A 21,986-nucleotide genomic window follows, 5' to 3' on the forward strand; every position below is an offset into this window, starting at 1 on the left:
AATATTTCCTTCTGAAGAAGACGTTTTATAAACGTTTAAATCATGATACAGGGGTTTTAATGAACCTTATATTTTGTAACAGACTGGTTGTTTACTTTTTCTACAAGATGATTTTTTTAAAGTGCAGGCTAGACTACTGAAATCTGTCAATTTTTGAAACATGCCCAAATGCATAGATTTATAGCATTTAAAAGCTTAATCATAAAATTTTGAGTTGTAGTGTAAGGACCTTAATTACGACGTAAACACGCCAGAACTGCGTATTTGTAGGAGTTATCGTGCATCGACATAGCGGTGATGGTCCTTACATGACAACTGAAGCCCTGATGACAAGCTGCACTTCCAAATGTACATTGGCGAATTATAAACGCTTCTGAAAACGCAGTATACGGATTTTAGTATTAAGTTTAACTTTGCTCCTTCTGGTTGCGGATTCTACGGTGTACCTCTGAAGTGTGTCTGTTGGTTTCAGTTGCTAATCACCCACAAGCGAGGACAACAATCTGTTGGTTTCCTAGTCCTTCGGCGGCCGCAGATCGGTCTGTAAAGCTCTTCTGCGCCTTACAGTAGGCAACCCTGCGAAACACATGGGTCGAAGAGCGGAGCTGTTAATTATATTTTAATCTCGGTTTGCATTTTTGTTTTCTTTCGAGTGGTGGTGAAAGTCTATGGAGGCTACCGTGCGAAGGTGGAAAAGATCACCTATGGTAGATAATTTGTGTTATTAACAGAGGTAGTGTTCCACATACAGGAAAACAGGTGCACAAATCACAAAGAGAACATCTGAGCACAGAATTATGCTTTTGTCCTGTAAACACCATGAATTAAAACGTATGTTACATCCAACAAGTCAACGTGGAAGAGAGATTTATTTAAGAATTCCATGATCATTGCTTTATTTAAAGGAGATAAAAACAGATCTTTCGTTTTTACTTGCAACATGAGTTCATATAGAGCACGATCATTGTCGCACGCTTTAACAGCAGTCAATGAGTATTGCAGTACTGGCAACATTTTAACGAGAATGTTAATGAAAATGCCTTACAATAATTGCAGAGAGATACTGAACTATTTTCTTCCTTAGCACTGTCCATGAGTGAGGTCTTCCTTGTTACATTATTTTTTCTGCGCCAGCTCTATTTCGCTTGCTATTTCGCAGTCGTTACTTTTCTCATTTGTTCAAAATTTCCAGTATTTGCCATTTGAATGTATGAGGGGTAGCAAAATGAAAAAGAGCACTTGCCAATATGGGATGGAATGGTTTCATTCAAAAGTAATCACCACAAGCGTTAAGACGTTTATCCCACTAGATTCGTAGATCACAGTCGGCGGCTGACGGATCCAAAACCGCGCCCACTCATGCATTTCCTCGTCCGACTGGAACCGATGTCCATGCAAGTCGCCAAAGATGTGAAAATCAAAAGATGAAATATCCAGGCTGAAGCTCTGCCTTCGTCCCATTGGCAGTGCGGGTCGGGCGTTATCGTGCAACAGGATGATTCTGCTATTAGCCGAGTTCCCCGAGCGTGGAACCGCAATCATTGCGCAGCGCTATCAAGACACTTTGCAGAAACTGCGACGTGCCATTATGTCCAAACGCCAAGGAATGCTGTCGGACGGAATCATCCTGTTGCACGATAACGCCAGGCCCCGCACTTCCAATCGGACGAAGGCTGCGCTTCAGCGATTAGGCTGGGAAATGCTGCAACATCCTCCGTTCAGCCTGGATTTTTCACCGTGTGATTTTCACGTCTTTGACGACCTGCATGGATGTCCGTTGCACTCGGACGAGGGTTGCAAGAATGGGTGCGGTTGTGAATCCGCCAGTGTCCGATCCCGTTCAACGGAACAGGAACTGATCGTTTCGTCACCCAGTTGGACAAACATCTTAACATGTGTGGTGATTACTTTTGAATGGCAGAATTCCATGGTCCCGTTGGGCGGGCGTTGGATTCTTATTTGACTGTCCCTTATATCTGATTACAACTGTAAAGAAAGTGGTTACTGACTTGAAAGTACCGCTGGACATAGAGTGCATTGCGGATGGTGGATTATCACAGAAGGATGGAAGGGTGTGGGATCATTTATAGTGATCTCAAGTAGTTAAAGAAACCCTCTCTTCGCGCACGTTAAGTCATTTACGGAGACCTAGGAACCTAAAGTGGAATGGCTAACTCCCGTGTAATAAGCACCGTGCAGATCGGTCATCCATGAAGTATTGTCACCAATATCAATAACACCTGGAACTGAGTTTAGAAGTTGATATCTTTGTAATGAAATAGCATAATCAGTCGTCAGCTTTGAACATAACTGATAACTACGTCACTCTGTCGTACCTTTCACATTCTCTACCACCAGTCTGATATTCCTGGCAGCATGTACTGCCTCAAACTCCTCAACGGAACAAAACACCAATTCTATGCGTAGTAGACAACCAGTAAACCCCCTATTCTCTAAAGAATCGAACTCCCCTGTATAAAACAGCTCGAAACTTCTGATTGCTTTACAAATGAGTTAATGTGTTAAATATTTGGCGTTAAGCACATAAGCGAGAAAAGGTTTATAAAAGGTTTGCAATTGTGTCTAAAATTTCTTGGATGTCGCTAAGTGCTCTAATTATCAAACATTGGCAGAGCGTTATATGGATAATTTGCGCTCCGTTTTAAGCAAAAACTAGTGTTTCGTGATTCTCAGTGTTTATAACGTCATATTTCAAGAAGCAAGAGTCGTAGAATAATATAACTTTGTGAGTACATTCATTGATTTACGTCGACACCGCATGTAAAATGTATTGCGAATACAGTTAGTAGCAAAGAATAAATAAATTAAAATGTCATGCATGATGAGGTAATTTTACCGCCTGAAAAGCTAAAGTGTATTGATAAACTTCTTTTCCTTTTGTCGTTTTCTGGGGAGTGTCAGCCAGAAAGTTTTGAAGATGTGTGGAATTGTGTGGAGTTTGTTGCCAAGTCACAAAGTGCTCTCGTTCTGGCTGACTGTAGTCTGGCTATTTGCGCTCGGTGATTTCGCTGCCTCAATATCTATACACAGTTTCTAACTGTTATATTTGTCTTGCTGTCTTGAAATTTTCACATAAGATGGTGATATAGATTGTGGAATATTTACTTTATATTGATAAAAAATTTATTTCAATAGTCAAGTGACAACTAGAGTAAAATTGGCACGAAGTTTTAGTTCCCTCCAACAAAGCTATTTCAGCAGCTGTTTTTGCTAAATACTCTGCATTGTTAATTGACTGACACGCCCAAGCATTTACAACGTCCAAATCTATTGGGTTATGTTGCTTTGCAGGCTGCGCTCACAATGACCGGTCCAAGTTCAGCCACAACTTGATCAAGAACTTCCGTATTGAGTACAACCGTCTGCCCCAGTCGTCGCCAACTGCCACCAAAGGTGAGTTGACCTCTTCTATTGGTTATTTCACAACTGCATCATTTTGCGATTTGCAATCACATTACTGATTTTACTGTTTACTGTATACAAGCAAATTCAATATTGAATGAGTCCTCTTAATCGCCCTTCTTGCAAATTACAGCTTTATTACATTTTCGTAACATTGTCTGATCTTAAGCAGGAGGTCAAATACTAGATTTGAAAGCCTTAACCAGCACTGCTGAACGTGTATAACAATGTTCTCGACCTTCTTGTAGCATCAAACGGAAGTAAAAATTCGATCTTTCGAAGGCAGCGCCCATCTTCGTCTGAAGCAAGTCACCCCTACCACTGACGACGATGGAGGCAGTCATCGAAAGCCCGATTTTTTAATCTGACGCGAAAAAAGAAGAGAACATTCTATTCAAGGATTTCGTGATTGAAAACTTTTCCATCGCAAAACTTCTTAGAATCATGTTCGATAAAATTGGAATGCAAGCGACGGAGGATACCCAGCAAACTCGTTGCACCTCTCGCAAAAGGACATTGGAAAACAAGGTTTTCTCTTCTCACGACATTCTTGACCATTGTCACTAAATATAAAAAGCATAACTTTACATGATATTGCTAGCAGTCATAATAGAAAATTAAGTAACCCGCTGGATAAACCCTTAGACCTTGGTAAAAGGGTGCTGACTTGATCAAAAATAAAGTTGCTCCTGTTTCCATACTGATGATTGGTATTGGTGTGAACCGGTTCAGGACACGAACACCAATATTTGTCTTTCGTTACCAGTGCTTCGACCGCATCTCACACTTCTTATACTGCTGCACGTTTTGGACGAGATGACGAGTGTAGTGATAGATGTAGCAAGTTATTTCCTATATCTTCCCTGCGGCCTGTACTGAAATACGAGCCCAAATAAGCTCTGCTAGTCCAAGGACATGGAACAGGATCGAGGTCTTCTTAGGAACATCGACGTGAATTGATGGACATGGCAACACCACAACGTCAATTAGAACGAAACTGGTATGCATAGCAATAGCATAGATGCGTAAAAGTGAATTAATACACTGAGGAGTAGAAACTGTTAAATCATTAACACGTTTATCGAACGCTACCTACTCCAGTACTTCCACGTCCGTGGAATATGTTGCTAAATATTTCATCTCTATGCGAGCTTATTTTCAGTACGGAAAAAAGTAATTCCTGCAGATGAATAATGGTGTGATTACGTGATGGCTGGTGTGTGTTTGTGTGTGTGTGTGAAGTTGCTGGAATATTTCAGGTGTAGATCGCAACACAGTATGCTCGGAGGACGTGCATATGCAGTTTACTGACATCTTTCGGGCATTTTCAAAAAAGGCGAATCATTGACTCGTTGGACGTGGGCGTACCGTACAAACAAAGTCCACAGGCGATTGGCTGGAGTGCAGCGGCTGCAGAACAAGTACCGAGGAGGGCACTCAAGACAACGGTGTGGTAAGAAGTGTTGCCGTGCGTCGTTTACCGCTGACTCCATAACAAAGACTCGCATGATATAGAGAAAGAGCCAACAGAAACGTTGAATGGCAATCAGTGGTGTTCAGCGATGTCAAGCATCGGTTTGTGACAGTCATATCGACAGCAACGCGTCCGTAGACGAACTGGTGAAAGGTCACAGGAAGCAGCGATTCTGGAGACTACACCTATCCAGCTCTGGAGTCATGGTATGAGGAGCTATTGGACGTGACGAAAGGGCTTATGTGGTAATTCTTGAAAGGGTATTGCTTGAATTTTAGCCACTATGTGACAAGAGCGGTAAACGCTATTGCCGTACATTTCGTGATCATGGTATGAAATGGCATATCCAAGATAATGCAGGCATATTCCAGCAGGATAACACGTGATCCCGCACCGCAGTCCACACACTAAAAACGCCTTGAGGCACGTATGGGCCCTTGACAGGTCTGTCGAGTCTCCTAATCTCTCACCCATAGAGCATGTTTGGGATGATATGGAAGAGGTGTACTTTCGGATTGCTGTGTCTGCCAAAGATATAATTTTTTATCAACTGCGTTTTTATCAAGGCTTGTGTAAGCGGGGAGTGCCTTTTGTGCTTTGATTTCATATAATGTAAAGACTGTTGAAACTGGTCATCGTGGAACAACTAGTGCCTACACTGCTATCGCGGCGTATGAGGTGTGTTCATTTTCAATCACGCAAATAGTTCCCAAGTCAACATCCATCCGCTAAGTGGAGCATGTCTCCATTCAGAGAATGTATCAATAGTTACTTGGACAGTACAAGTGCTGTGCCTCAATACAATGTTAGGACTTACCTACAATCGTCGCAGAGAAGAGTCCAACTGGTTAACTGGTTATTCTACTGGTTCAGTGATATCGGTCACTGGATCCAACGCTAGATCAGTGTTGAGAGATAGATCAGTGCAAGTGAACTTTGAACAACATTTCCACGCACCTTTTTCACACTCGCATTACGAAATGTGTAATTTATATTAACAAATCATTCAGGCAAACTATAGCAATATTTAGGGCAACACGCCCTCAGTTGTGCCGTAGCTTGCTTAAACCTATTTGGCCCTGTGACGAAGCTGTATAGTTGCTGGGTGCAAGCAAGCCACCTCAACAGCAGCAACTACTGGTTGGTTATAACTAAAGTGCAGCCACTCAAAGAGGTTCAGTGTGGGCTATAATTATAGTATGGCAACCGAACTTGCTGAATATTCTAATGCGTTAATGCAGAAACGACTTAAGCTGGAAAAAAAAATAGCTCCAATTTCGGCCGCCAGGAGTTAATCTGGCGCTGTACAGCATCTCGTGGAAGTCCCCGGTGCTCATATTGAACAAATTGTGTAAGCGGCAGTTAATAATATCAAAACTCTGCCTTTCCCACTTGTTTGGCCGCTTCTGCTCAGAGTTTGTGTCGCCTGGCCACCAAGAGTTGTTGCAGGACGATTGATTCACGGATCCAGTTATATGGTCCCTTCCGTGTATAGCGATTTTACGACTATGATGGGTGGGACCTGAAGATGGCATTAATGTAATGCCGAAACTGGTAGCACATAGAAGTTCTTAAAATAAAATAAATTTATACAATAGATATGGCTGTTGGTAAATTATTGCATCAAGGAGCTTATGCTCACGTCCCGTTGCTACCTATTACATATGGAAACATTTCTATACGCCTTTTTTTCATTGACAGCGCCAGATTTTCACTTGATGGCCAAAACTGGAACTAATATTTTTACAGGGTAAATCGGTACCGTAGTAACGCATTAGAATATTTACAAGTTTCGCTGTCATGCCATAAATACAACCCACACTGGGCTTCTGTGAGTAACTGCACTTTAATTATAACCACGCAGTACTTTCGATGATGGGCGGTTCTCTTCCTGCCTCATTTACGTGTGAAGCCAAGACTATTTGGTGAGTACAGCACATACCAGCCTTCACCAAGCAATCTTCATGAACTGACACAGTTTGTGTTGCAGGCATCGCAAGAGGTTCCTTAATATGACGATCTGAGGCTGTTTGCTTCCGTGCCACAAAGAACACAAGAGCATATTCTTGTCCGTAGCAGTCACACTGTGGGGCGGCGGTTGGAAAATTTACTGTTGTATTTTATATAATGTTTGGTTTGTAGAATGTAAAACCAGTTCCTATTATTTATGCTTTTGTTTGCCGTTCTCAACACTGGCTCTCTAACTACAATATTGGCAACCAGAAAGTGATTAGCAAAACGTGAAGCCTGTGATTAGAATTCCTAGTGCCCACTTCATCTGGGAAACACACTTATAACTGCAGCTTATAGCTCAGAGGAATTAGGAGATTGTCTGGGATTCATAATCAAAAACGATCGTGAAAAAAAAACTTTCTCTGTATTCTGAAAGTCACAGATGAAAAAAAAAGAAGAATCCACACAATCTAACTAACAGAGCAGTTCAGAGTCTAATGCGCTGATGCCACTATAACTGTCCAAATTAAATATTTAAATGAATGCTCGCCATAATTTGACGAATATGCTCATCAAACGCCACGCTAAATAATGGTAGAATGTTTGTCCCATGGCGGCACGTGAAAATACGACACACGCAAACTGAAGACATATCATTAAAGTCATCCCAGAAATAACACTTCACTCGAAAATGATTTCATAGTTACGCATATCTCGAGTAACTTAATACGGCATCCGAGGCTGTTTGTAGCAATGATACCGACGCGACGCGACTCCCGACACATATGGTGTGCTATTCAGCGTCTGGAGAGAACTGGGGCCTTGCTTCCTCGCGCAGCGTTCTTATATATAAAGCCGCGGTGCGGACGGCTAAGGGAACGCCTGATCAAATCGGCTCTCCCGACTAGCTGCTGGGCTAGTAATGCACCACATTAAGTTACCGAATAAATCATAGCTTCTTTTGCTGATGGCCGATGAAGCTCTTAATTGAAATGTGCATTCAGCACACAGGTAAGTAATCATAATAAAAGTTTGACGTGGCTAAGTTAAATATTTTGGGCGAGAGAATTAATTTAATTACACTGCACGCAGTAGACGAGCTCTGAACTTGCCCTTTGGAGATACGCTATCGCTATAGTGTTATAGTTATTCAAATGAAACTTCTCACATCTTTATGATTATAGCGGATCTCCAATCTACTTAAATATAAACATCCTAGCCTTATTTATTAGCCTACTTAATCTATCTTGCTTCCTTAATTTTTAAGACAAAAACCAGAAAATCATGAATTTCAACTAAAATCTTAATTTGTGAGATCCAGAGTACTGTTTCTATTAAATAATTATGAAAAAGGAATCTAAATATAAATTTTTAATTCTCTAGCTCTTTTCTGTTGCGCCAATGATTTTTACAGAAAAACGTCCAAATTTCGAAAATGGTTATAGTTATCGAACTGATATTCAACACATATTAGTTTAGTATTAATCCTGACATGCTAAAACCGTTTCAGGTTATTTGCTTAATTTTTTAAAGTATTGCGCAACATTTATGACGTCAGAGCTAGTTACAGCGGACTGGCTGGCACACAATGGAAAGACTGATGTGCATTTATTACGGTTGAGTAGGCTGCTTCCCTACATCACCCTCTACTTAAATTTTTTGTTTTTGAATGTTAATGAACGAAAAAAAATTAATTACAAAAAGGGAAGCAAGAGTACAGCTTAACTCCCTATGAAAATTTAAAATTGAAATGTAAACATATAGAAATATTAAAAGAAAACTGATTACCTACTTAAATTATTTAAATTACAGGCATGTTCACTGCCTCTTACGCAATATTATCCCTCAAAATTTAAGCAAAATCAATGAAGCACTTTGGCATACATATTGCCTTAGACAAACAAACACATAAAAATATGTAAAACTATGAAATCTTAAATCCATTAAATACATTTTTACATACACAAATTCACAGAAAATAACACAGTTATTGATGATATAACAACAGATGATTATATCTTAGCAGTCTTTTCGAAACCTGAAAGAAAATTTCACAAATCATTTTTTTATGCACGTGGTTGTAGCCTCTTTGGCTGGCGTTCTACACTTCCATTCACAAGGGTAGAGGAGGGGAAGTTGCTATGGTGTGCGTCCTTCACGTTCACTCTAAATTACATGGGGAAAGGGGAGGGGTCACTGTGAGTTGTGTCCAAGTCACTCCACGCTTTCACGCAGCTACCAGGCTGCCATTATCTGGTTTGTCCTGTAGAACAAACAAAAAGAGTGCCTCAGACTCTGTTCACTTATTATCTAAGGGTGGATCACAATGAAATGGGGATATATACATTTTATCCATCAATATTTTGCTGGAACAAAGTTAACAGAACTTTTTCAATATTACTCTCGTGGTTACTTAATTGTCGTAAAATCGGTAAACAAATGGCTTTAAACGCCGTTAGTGACGTACTAGAGAAAATGTATGCTCAAGGCATGCAATCATGAATGCTATGTAATCTCAATTTATTATTTCTGGGCCAGAACACTGAACCAATGCTCGGTACATTCCTGATACATTTGTATTTTATTCACTTAGCTGACTCATCTTTGATTACCCTATTCTTAGAGATAGTATGAGTATATTTGATTAGTAGTTGTTTTCTCAGGTTCTTTGTACATGTGAGTAACTTTTGGTAATAGTACAGTTCTGAGTGTTCAAAACACACGTTTAGTTGACTACTAAATCCACTTATTGGTCCTCTGCTGCTGTGTCAGTTCCACATCTGCAATTATGTACTTACTTACTTTGAAGTGTATTTATGCTGAGCTATCAATAGTGTTTCACGTCTGCCATTATGTTACTCAATTATGTTCCTAGTGTAATTACACTCACTCTATTAACATTTAAAGCATAGGATAGCACATTTATTTCATATCTGTAGTGTATTGCAGCTTATCAGTTTGCTCACGTGGCAATCCATTTCCACTGGATCGGACGCTGAATCCACAGGTAGTCTCTCTCGACCTACCACTAAAGTGCATCAAGTAATTATGGACGAGCGTAATGCTAAATTCCTTAAACCTATAGGACACCATGAGCTGCTCTGTCTCATCTAACATAAGGGTACCTATGGTCGCATTCACGCCTCCAACTCATAACCTCAATACATGTAGGTGTGTCCTGTCACACACTACACCAAAGAACGGCCAGCTCCAACCTTATAAATATTTCAAAGACGTGTCCTTCACGTCTCAACCACAAACACTGTTCAATTCTATTACACTGCCATTCCTTGCTACACAAGGTGAGTTTATTCTTACAACTTATCTGCATTTTTTTTCATAACACTAAGCAATCTCTTTTACTATTAATTAGTTAGCTCTACAGCATACAATAGGTTTCTCTGCCACTTCAGATCCTGCTTGTACACGAATTTGTATATCTTATTAAATTACTATTGGTGGACCATTTCCAATAAAACAACACTTTGTACTTATAATATTACCAGGGTTCTATACATACTTGTTACTCAAATACATTGTATCTTAATTACATCATACTTCTCTGTTGTTTACGTCACTGTTAGGTTTGTCACATTAGGTATTTTTCTTCACTAATCGGTGGATAGAATGGTTCCAGAACTCATGGCTTGATAGCCATGACGGAAAATTTTCATATTGGAAAGAAGAGGTCAACATCTTTATGGATAGGAAAGATGAAGATTGAGTGAGATCTGAAATGGGAAAGAAGATCTCACACAGCTGGGACTGCACAGCTGCCACACTGTGTAGAGGTTACAGAACAATCTCCTCCCTACAGAATTCACTAGTTTAATATTGGCTTGATAACCATACCGGAAAATTTTGTGTTGGAAAGAAGAGGTCGAAATTTTAGGTGGATAGGAAAGATGAAGAATGAGTGAGACCTGAAAAGGGAAGAAGATCTCACACAGCTGGGACTGCACAGCTGCCACACTGTAGAGGTTACAGAACAACCTCCTCCCTACAGCATTCATTAGCTTATTATTGGCTTGATAACCATAACGAAAAATTTAGTATTTGAGAATAAGAGCCGAAATTTTGGTGGATAGTAAAGATGAAGAATGAGTGAGATCTGAAATGGGAAAGAAGATCTCACACGGCTGGGACTGCACAGCTGCCACACTGTGTAGAGGTTACAGAACAACCTCCTCGCTGTAGAATTCATTGGTTTCAGAAAATTTTCGTATTGGAGAGAAGGGGTCGAAATTTTTGTGGATAGGAAAGATGAAGAATGAGTGAGACCTGAAAAGGGAAAGAAGATCTCACACAGCTGGGTCTGCACAGCTGCCACACTGTGTTGAGGTTACAGAAAAACCTCCTCCCTACAGAGTTTATTCATAACCTATGACCACGCCACGTCGATCTGAAAATACCTTATGATGCCTTTTTAAAACCTGTCTCAGTTCTTCCTTCTGATTAGCTGAAATTTTATCGATTTCCTGCAATTTAGCTTCTATTTTGTCCAAAATAATTGCTTCTTCTTCTTCTGTGTTTAGCTTACTTCGTCCCAATATCTCCTATTTTTCAGAACTCGTATAGGCAGCTCCCAAGTTTCATCATTAGTTACTACATGTTTATCACTAAAAGGTACTGTAATTACTCCGGTTATTGGCAAGACCATTTTTAACTGGCTTCTTTCAAAGTCAACAATACTCTGATATTTCGACAAGAAATCTATGCCAATTAAAACCTCAATACTGAGATTGTTTACAATTAAACATGGATGATCAATGAAATTACCATTAATGTTAAAGGGCAGCAAAGCTTCTTGCTTTACCGTTTTAGACACCTTGCCAGTAGCACCAATTATTCTTAGTCCTGATACCCTCATTACTGTAAGCTTATCTTTACCAGGTAATGCAGCAAAGAAGGACTGAGATATCGCACTCACCTCACTTCCACTGTCTAAGAGACAACGTACATTGATACCCAACATATTCACTATTATTATAGGGTGGCTTATTCTAGGTTGTACAGGTGGTTCCTCAAACTCATCCAATAGTTCCTTTTGGATTTGTCTCCAACTAATGTGATCGACATCTGTCTTCATTACATTTAGGTCAAAGTGTGTAGGGGTTTCCTGAATTACATTTTCAGCTGCCTTTTCCAGTCGGTCTATTAATTTCAAATCGAAACACCGCACGACTTCATTACATTTAGTTTGCTGAACATGACCCAAATTACTGTAGTCTGAGCGCTTCTGCGCCTTCAGACCAGGCATGACACTAGTTACAGCTAAACCACTTTTACTGTTATCGTCGGGTTCCTTCTCAAGTGACAACTGGTCACAGCTACTGGGTTCATCGACCCCCAAAAGGCTACCCTCTACATTCTCACTTACCTCCTGTCCTAAATCTATTAGTACAGTATCAACCTCCTGCACAGGCACTTTAGATAAGAGCACATCATCCTCATTGTAAATATAAGCATTCTTCACCTGACAATTCAGTATTTTGTAGCTCTTCCCTACTGTTACACTGTTGCGCCTTCTCTTTCTCTTTCCACTTAGAAAGCATCTCCAACACGGTATCTATCAAATACTGTGAGTGATCTAATATTTCTGCTGTATCCTTAGATGCTACCGACGCTTCATCCACATGTTCAGTCTGAGTATTCTGATCTGTCTTACCAATTACCGTAACTACTGGCTTAGGAAAAGTAACCGCCTGGTGAGCGCCAGTGTCCTCATAGACGGGAACTAGTTTTCCTGCCTCGGCCTACTACTGTTTCCTTTGTTTCCATTATAGTTACCTGGCACAGCATTGCTTTCCGCACTGTTGTTTACCTGCATAATTTTGTTTGGAACAAAATTACTATCGTTTGGATGCCATTGTTGGTTCTGATAATTATTTCTCCAATTCCTACCTCTCTTAGGATGGCGAACACCTACTGTCCTGATGTTTACATTGCCATTCTGCTCGTTCTTCAGATTATTACTAGTGTTATTAGCATTTCTGTTATTACGTGCTTGCTCCTCATTAGCAGCAACACGTTCTACACGTTCCAAACATTCAATGAAACGATCCAGATTGTCTCTAGGGGCAGATATAATTCTAGTTTGCCAATACCATGGCAGTTTGGCTTCGAGACCTAGTATTATAATTTCAGGTTTTAGCTTTTCGGCCAAATGTGACAAACGTGAGATCCATGACTTAGCAAACTCTTTTATAGATTCCTTGCCTGCATTGAAGCGTTTTCCACTCCAAAAATCTCTCAACACTTCATTTTGCTCATTGCTAGACCAATACTCATTAATGAAAGCTGTTTTAAATTCCGCTAATGTTTTACACTTCAACATAACATCAGCTGACCAACGCATGGCGTCAATAAATGGCTTCTAATAAATGAGATTTTCTCTCGTTCAGACCAAGTTGGTGGAATCACATCTTCAAAATCGTTCCAGAAATCTAGCGGGTGGATATTTTTATCTGGATCGAACCGCAAGAACTGCCGACACCCAATAAAAGCGGCGTTTGCAGCTACAACTTGTTGTATACTACCATTACCAGAAGTTACTGAAGCTACTTTACTCTCAATGTTAGCAATGTTAGTACTGATATTTTCTACTCTCATTTCAACATTATCTACTCTTTGCACAATATGAGTAGTATCAGTTTTGATTGCGTCTACTTCCTCTGGACATATGTTTACTTTTATATTAACATCTTTAAACTTATCTGAGCACAGTTCAGATTCCGCCTAGATCTTTTCTGTTAACTTGTGCTCCAGCTTCGCATCTTCCATTTGGAAGTCTTTGCGAACCTCAGCAACTTCGGATTTTACTGTTTTATACATTTCAGAAAATTGTTGAGCAACCTTTTTCTTAATATCCTCATGATTGTAATCAATTTTATAATTCAAACTGTCTAGATCCTCTTTCAACTTATTGCAACCAGCCTTGAAGGTATCGTTCATTACCTCCAATCGTTTATTAAAATTAGTTTGGCTGGCCACAATCTCATACTTTAATTCGGCATTATTGGATTCTAATTTATTGTCCATTGCCTCAAACCGTTTATTAAAATTTGATTGGCTGGCCACAATTTCAGACTTTAATTCAGCTGTCATTCTAGCATTACTGGCTGACATTTTTGCATTACTGGCAGCTGTTGCTTGTAATATAACATTTAAATCAATAGCCCCAGTGTCTTTGGGTTGCTCACTAGCTGGCTTTTTATCATACTCGGGTGACGAAAAACTAGCTCCAACACCAGAACCATCAAAACTAAATGAAACTTCTGTTTGATGAGTCATATCTAACTTCTCCTGTTTAAACTCTACCACCCCTGATGACTGTTTCGTTTTCAATTCATCAGATAAACTATCATCCAATAAATTAACAATTTCTGATTTCTGCTTTACTACAGGGGTCTCTATTATTGAATCATTGCCCCTTTTCACACTACTGTCAGGAGACAATACTTCATATTTCACTTTAATATTACTGTTTTCATGCATATTTACACTTGAACCGTTGTCTGGATTTACAGTTCCCTCAACAGACATAGGTTCTGATTTAAGTTTAACCTCAGTTTCTTTTGGCGGTTCCATCGCCGACAGTCTTTTAGTGCAGGTTAGTAAAATTTTTAACAGCTTTTCACTTAACTTAGTTCTTTCTGCACGACGTATGGCGTTGCCAGCACAGCGTACCCGGATTACTGATGCGATGCAGCACTGAATTGCAGACGGCACTCCGACGGCTGTTGTGTTTGCATGGCCCGCAACTGCAGGCGTGGCTCCGGCTGCTCCGGCGGATGACTACGGTGCGGCGAAACTGGCTTCTCGGGATGCCGGCAGTGCCGCTAGACTCAGTGCCAGCTCCGTCAATCCAGATGCGTTGTTAATCCAATTGCGTTGTCCACATGCACACGTAACACTTTCACTGTTCTATTACTCAGCTGCGTGTCGCATTTCACTCGCGAATTCGAATATTTAAAAATCACTTTCACTTTTACTCAGTTTTTTTTCCCGGCCGATGCACCATATGTGGGGTGGTAGTTAGAAAATTTACTGTTGTATTTTATATAATGTTTGGTTTGTAGAATGTAAAACCAGTTCCTATTATTTATGCTTTTGTTTGCCGTTCTCAACACTGGCTCTCTAACTACAATATTGGCAACCAGAAAGTGATTAGCAAAACGTGAAGCCTGTGATTAGAATTCCTAGTGCCCACTTCATCTGGGAAACACACTTATAACTGCAGCTTATAGCTCAGAGGAATTAGGAGATTGTCTGGGATTCATAATCAAAAACGATCGTGAAAAAAAAACTTTCTCTGTATTCTGAAAGTCACAGATGAAAAAAAAAGAAGAATCCACACAATCTAACTAACAGAGCAGTTCAGAGTCTAATGCGCTGATGCCACTATAACTGTCCAAATTAAATATTTAAATGAATGCTCGCCATAATTTGACGAATATGCTCATCAAACGCCACGCTAAATAATGGTAGAATGTTTGTCCCATGGCGGCACGTGAAAATACGACACACGCAAACTGAAGACATATCATTAAAGTCATCCCAGAAATAACACTTCACTCGAAAATGATTTCATAGTTACGCATATCTCGAGTAACTTAATACGGCATCCGAGGCTGTTTGTAGCAATGATACCGACGCGACGCGACTCCCGACACATATGGTGTGCTATTCAGCGTCTGGAGAGAACTGGGGCCTTGCTTCCTCGCGCAGCGTTCTTATATATAAAGCCGCGGTGCGGACGGCTAAGGGAACGCCTGATCAAATCGGCTCTCCCGACTAGCTGCTGGGCTAGTAATGCACCACATTAAGTTACCGAATAAATCATAGCTTCTTTTGCTGATGGCCGATGAAGCTCTTAATTGAAATGTGCATTCAGCACACAGGTAAGTAATCATAATAAAAGTTTGACGTGGCTAAGTTAAATATTTTGGGCGAGAGAATTAATTTAATTACACTGCACGCAGTAGACGAGCTCTGAACTTGCCCTTTGGAGATACGCTATCGCTATAGTGTTATAGTTATTCAAATGAAACTTCTCACATCTTTATGATTATAGCGGATCTCCAATCTACTTAAATATAAACATCCTAGCCTTATTTATTAGCCTACTTAATCTATCTTGCTTCCTTAATTTTTAAGACAAAAACCAGAAAATCATGAATTTCAACTAAAATCTTAATTTGTGAGATCCAGAGTACTGTTTCTATTAAATAATTATGAAAAAGGAATCTAAATATAAATTTTTAATTCTCTAGCTCTTTTCTGTTGCGCCAATGATTTTTACAGAAAAACGTCCAAATTTCGAAAATGGTTATAGTTATCGAACTGATATTCAACACATATTAGTTTAGTATTAATCCTGACATGCTAAAACCGTTTCAGGTTATTTGCTTAATTTTTTAAAGTATTGCGCAACATTTATGACGTCAGAGCTAGTTACAGCGGACTGGCTGGCACACAATGGAAAGACTGATGTGCATTTATTACGGTTGAGTAGGCTGCTTCCCTACATCACCCTCTACTTAAATTTTTTGTTTTTGAATGTTAATGAACGAAAAAAAATTAATTACAAAAAGGGAAGCAAGAGTACAGCTTAACTCCCTATGAAAATTTAAAATTGAAATGTAAACATATAGAAATATTAAAAGAAAACTGATTACCTACTTAAATTATTTAAATTACAGGCATGTTCACTGCCTCTTACGCAATATTATCCCTCAAAATTTAAGCAAAATCAATGAAGCACTTTGGCATACATATTGCCTTAGACAAACAAACACATAAAAATATGTAAAACTATGAAATCTTAAATCCATTAAATACATTTTTACATACACAAATTCACAGAAAATAACACAGTTATTGATGATATAACAACAGATGATTATATCTTAGCAGTCTTTTCGAAACCTGAAAGAAAATTTCACAAATCATTTTTTTATGCACGTGGTTGTAGCCTCTTTGGCTGGCGTTCTACACTTCCATTCACAAGGGTAGAGGAGGGGAAGTTGCTATGGTGTGCGTCCTTCACGTTCACTCTAAATTACATGGGGAAAGGGGAGGGGTCACTGTGAGTCGCTCTGACACGCGAGAAAGGGTCAGTTTCGAAGTCATCAGGTAAAAGTCCTGTAGCAATCTAATCGCGTTCAGAAAGATCCCGATATCCGACCACTCGACTGGACCATGTTCACCTCTAACTGTTCATTTCGGCGGCCTATAATCATCTCAACAACAAAACAAGAACAGCGTTCCAAGTTAATAAGTAAGCAGTCACACAGAAACACAACACTCAAATTCGCAAACAAGTGACATTTAGTCGTATCATCTAACCCTAGTCACGTGCACGCTCTGCTCTATTACCTCAGTTGACCGAATGAGTCCACATTCACGAACTCTGAATACTCTTCAAGAAAAACAGGAATATGCCTATGCAGAACTGGACGCCCTCACACGGGAACACACTGTCGAATGCTTTGTACCGGGTGGTTATAATTTAAGTGCAGCTACTCATAGTGGTCCATTGTGGGCTGTAATTATGGTATGGCAGCGAAACTTGGTAGATATTCTAATGCGTTAAGGCAAAACCGATTTACACTGAAAAAAAATAATTCCAATTTCGGCCACCACGTGCTAATCGGCGCTGTGAAGGCAAGAAAGACATCCCAGGTGCTATCCATCTGTTGAAAACCTTACCGATGGACTAACGATCACCTTCACCCTCGAAGTAGTTCCCAACCGCACATACATACCGGTCCCAGCGCCTCTGCCACTGGAAGTCCTGTTCTTTGAGGGTGTTTACCACCGCTAGCGATGCTCCTCGAATCCTATCTAGAGTGTCGAACCGACGGCCTTTCAACTTGAATTTCAGTTTTGGGAATAGCGCGAAGTCGCAAGGTGCCAAATCTGGCGACTACGATGGATGGGGTGCGACCGCTATGGTGTTTTTGCAAAAAAGGTCCTGGTGAGCAAGGACGTGTGATATGGCGCGTTGTCGTGATGCAGCAGCCAGTTCCCTTGATGCCAAAGTTCGGGCCGTCGTCGCCGCACGTTTTCACGGAGCCGTCGCAAAACGTTACAGTAGTACACGGAATTCACTGTTTGGTTGGGTGGGACGAATTCTTTGTGCACAATTCCCTAGGTATCAAAGAAAACGATGATCATGCTCTTCTCTTTGCTCATCACCTGTCTCGCTTTTTTTGGGTCTTGGAGAGCCCGGGCTCTTCCACTAGAACGATTGTTGCTTTGTCTCTTTGTCATAACCGTAAATCCAGATCTCGTCGCCGGTGACAACCCGTAACAAGAAGGTTGGATCATCAGATGCGGTCTGACTTCAACGTGCTGTGCCTTCTGATCGGCAGTCAAGATCCTTGACACAAATTTTGCGGCGACACGATGCATGCCCAATTCATCAGTCAACATTCGTTGGCATGTTCCATAACCAATACCCACTTCATCCGCAAGGTCTTGAATAGTTCGACGTCGATCCGCACGAACCAATTGTTGAATTTTGGTAACAATGTCTGTTGTTGTGCGGCTCACGGGCCTTCCAGTGTGAGCATCGACGTCTGTACGACCGACCCTCGACCGATCATGCCAGTCAAACACACACGGACGGCTCATGCTCTGTCGCCCAAACACTTCTTGAATCATTCCGAGGGTCCCAGTAGCACTTTTCCCAAGATTCGCACAGAATTTGATACACACGTGCTGTTCTGTTCGCGGATTCATCATAAAATCGCCACACACCAAACACCGAGTATTACGGAAATCACTGTCGACACGCAACACATCCTCCGAGCTGAATGCCACTCCGCACACTGACTCATCAGATATGCGGCTCTCACCACCTAGCGGTGCAAAAATCTGCTACCCCTACTTTCCAGATGGCAGCACCAGTCCCGAAAATTTTGGATTCCACCTCGTATAGAAATGTTTCCACATGTAATGGATTAGGAATGCGATGAGGTTAGAAAAGTCTAACAAGTGAGAAAGGCATAATGTTAATTTTATTTTTAACTGCGGCTTACACAGTATGGTCAGTATATGGAATGAAGACGAGACGCTGTACGGCGCCAAGCTGCTACATTGGTCATTTCCCATTTGCGCTAATAGCACTTCTGTAAGGTATTGCATCCTGCGTGAACTTTTTCTGTAGTGGATGTCTGAAAACAACCGACCTTTATGGGGAAATTACTTGCCCTAAAGAACAGCTCATGCAGCTCCATCAACACCCATTTAGGAGAATTAGGAAATGATAAGCATATCTTCTTCAGGCCGAAATAAAACCCTCTTCACCTACAGCCGGATACTGGCTGAGGCCATTATCGAGAACAGGACTAACATACGTGGGTGATCATGAAATCATACTTGCTAGGAGCTACTCGTAAAGGACTCATGTAAACCAGCAGCTTGGTGGAAATGTTCTTTTTGATCGAGTCTATGGTGCACACTCAGAAGAAAACTACAGTGTTTTTTGGCCGATACAGTGTGACGGATGAAAACATGTGACTGATCGGGTATTAAGCATAAATCATAACTAAGTGAATAGAGCTGTAATACATCATGAAAATTCATGTTAAAACTGCAACTACGTAAGAAGTCTTATCTCCTATGCGACACTCCGACGCCGTGTATATTTCCGCATTGCTCTAGAGCTTATGTGGCGCTCTAGAGCTTATGTACCGATATCAACAATGTTATTAATCACCTTTCATCATCTTCAGATACATCGTGGAACGGCAGTCACTATATGTTTATGTTGTAGGGATGACGCCTTAATCTGTATTTTTGGTTCTTATTTTATTTGCAGTCGATTTCAGGGTTCCGTAAGCTACAATAACGTAAGCGGGAAAGAAGGTTCAGTACAACTGATGCAAGTTTTTCGTAGTCTGTATGAAATGTATAATAATGGTTACCACGTGATCAGCTGCTGCCTTAGGCGGGCCTGAAGATGGTGTAATGTAACACCTAAATCTCTTTCCAACAAAATAAAACCTTCAATTACAGATGAAGGCGTCACTTCTACTTCGTAAAGCAGTGCTATAAATGTTTGTCAGATTTTCATAATTTTGCATGGGGCTACATGGATCAATGTGGAATTCCTTTCGCTTTCTACAGCTTCTGCCCTGTCTATAGCAAACACTCCTTTCAACGGCTTTTGCAGATAAGCGGTGACCTAGTCGAATGTTTCATTCTGTGAGCGTACCTTTCAATGTTTTCTCTGAAAAGTAGTACTGTCAACTAAAAACAGGTACATGATACTGCCGATGGCACCGTACAGCTGTCACGTATCCAGAATTCTGTGCTGCGTGACGATTTCGTTAGTTTGTGCGCTCGACGTGTAAATACGTCTACGCCCCCGTAGCGAACGTGCCGACAGCGAGATCGCCAGCAGTATAAATACAATAACGTTAGGAGTGTGGCACCAGCTTCTCTCTCAATACATCTTCGTTTACTCCGCGAGAACACGAGAATGAGAGGTTTAAAGCATCCAGCGTTGGAGCAGAGAAGCGGCTGACATCATAAATCAGTATTTACAGCGCTGTAAAGCGATACGTGCGGACTGAGCCGTCGCCCTTTGCACGAAGCGATGACGCGGAAAACAAAATAGTTTGTCGCTGTCAAGAGAGCTTTTTTTTTCCTTCTTCGCTTTGCCCGTTCGTCTGTCGCTTATACTCAGAGGAGCTTTGCATTCCACAGCAAGCGTCATGCGGCTCAAGTGCAGAGCAGGTTTATCGCGCCGCTCCAAAAACTGATCCGTTACGATGACGACAGAAACCGCGTGTGCGGCCAGCCATCCTGTCTTCTGAGTAGTGCAGCTCCACCGTTACTAGTCTGCATGACTCAAAAGGAAACTTCAGTTGGCCCAACGTCAGAACGCCAGAAAACCAGTTTGATAGAAAGTATCGTATCGAATGGAAGATTGGGTTTAATGTCCCGGAAGGGGAAGGAAATCAGCCGTCAATTTCAAAGGAACCATCCCGACGATTGCCTGGAGCGATTTAGGGAAATCATGAAAAAACTAAATCTGGATAGCCGGACGCGGGTTTGAACCGTCGTCCTCCCAAATGCGAATCCAGTGTGCTAATCACTGCACCACTTCGGTCGGTAACGTACCAGATGCCATACAGGTTAAAAACTGGAAACATTCAGGATATCCAGAATCCCCCACTAACGTAATGAATGTGTCAAAATTATAGGAGTGGTCGGTAAAATACCTAGTGGATATACAGTAGCTTACAGCTGCTTCAGCAAACTTTGCACTGCAACAGTTGAAAGTAGGCAGCAATCGAAGAATGGTGCCGTTCAGGAGCGTCTGGTTTACTAACGAGTCGAAAACAAATAGGGTTGCTGAGGCGGGGGTGTATGAGGTACAGCCTATACTAGTGAGCCCAGTCTTTCTAGGGAAGCTAGACATTCCAGGCGGAGATATTGACAGTGGGAGTGTAAGCTGTGGAGAATCTTTGTAGGTGCTACAAGAATCGTAGCATCTACATTCATTCATTCATTCATACAGACAGACAAGCAGCTCTCCAATGATATGGACAGCCATGAATCTAGAGTAAAGCAACAAAGTAAACCAGCTACGGCTCCCTCGTCGCTCAGAAATTGATGGTAGTGAACGAGCAGGTGGCTGCCCCAGTCAGGATTCGAACCTGCGACCGTAGCAGCAGCGAGGTTCCGGACTGAAGCGCCTAGAACCGCTCGGCCACAGCGGCCGGCGTTAAGCAAAAGAGACTAAATGCTATAAACAAGCCGTTATACTATTTATATCTAGTACCGCTCTCAAATTAAATTTTGTTGCAGTACTGTTAATCAGTAAGACTTAATAATAGCAGATCCCAGTAGAAGATGCGATCCTTGTTGGTACGTACACGTCCAGTTGCGAGTTAACAGGTTTAGAAACGATTTTTGTCTGCTGAGCTGCGCGATCAAGCGAGTTCAGGCTTACCTTCGTGACGTACGTGCCGCGTCCTGTATTTCTCGTGGGTCTCGCCCTGAGAACCTGTGACGTCACACCCAGCCGCTAGACTACGTACGTACGTACCAACAGCTCACCAGCTATCACTCCACTTGACAATGTGTAAGCCATAGTCTTTTTGTAGGTAGAGACAGC

General features: G+C 41.1%; 1 protein-coding gene across 4 annotated transcripts in view; it reads left to right on the forward strand.

Annotated features, from left to right (window-relative positions):
* The window catches only part of LOC124612651 (SPARC-related modular calcium-binding protein 2), a 776,165-nt gene that overhangs the window by 587,908 nt on the left and 166,271 nt on the right, over window positions 1-21,986 (forward strand). For all 4 annotated transcript variants that reach the window (XM_047140958.1, XM_047140959.1, XM_047140961.1 and 1 more), the window contains exon 5: window positions 3,313-3,414. In XM_047140958.1, the coding sequence (XP_046996914.1) occupies window positions 3,313-3,414 (102 nt within the window). The remainder of the gene's footprint in view (window positions 1-3,312; window positions 3,415-21,986) is intronic.

The sequence above is a fragment of the Schistocerca americana genome, chromosome 4 (assembly GCF_021461395.2).
Source record: "Schistocerca americana isolate TAMUIC-IGC-003095 chromosome 4, iqSchAmer2.1, whole genome shotgun sequence".
NCBI lineage: Eukaryota > Metazoa > Arthropoda > Insecta > Orthoptera > Acrididae > Schistocerca > Schistocerca americana.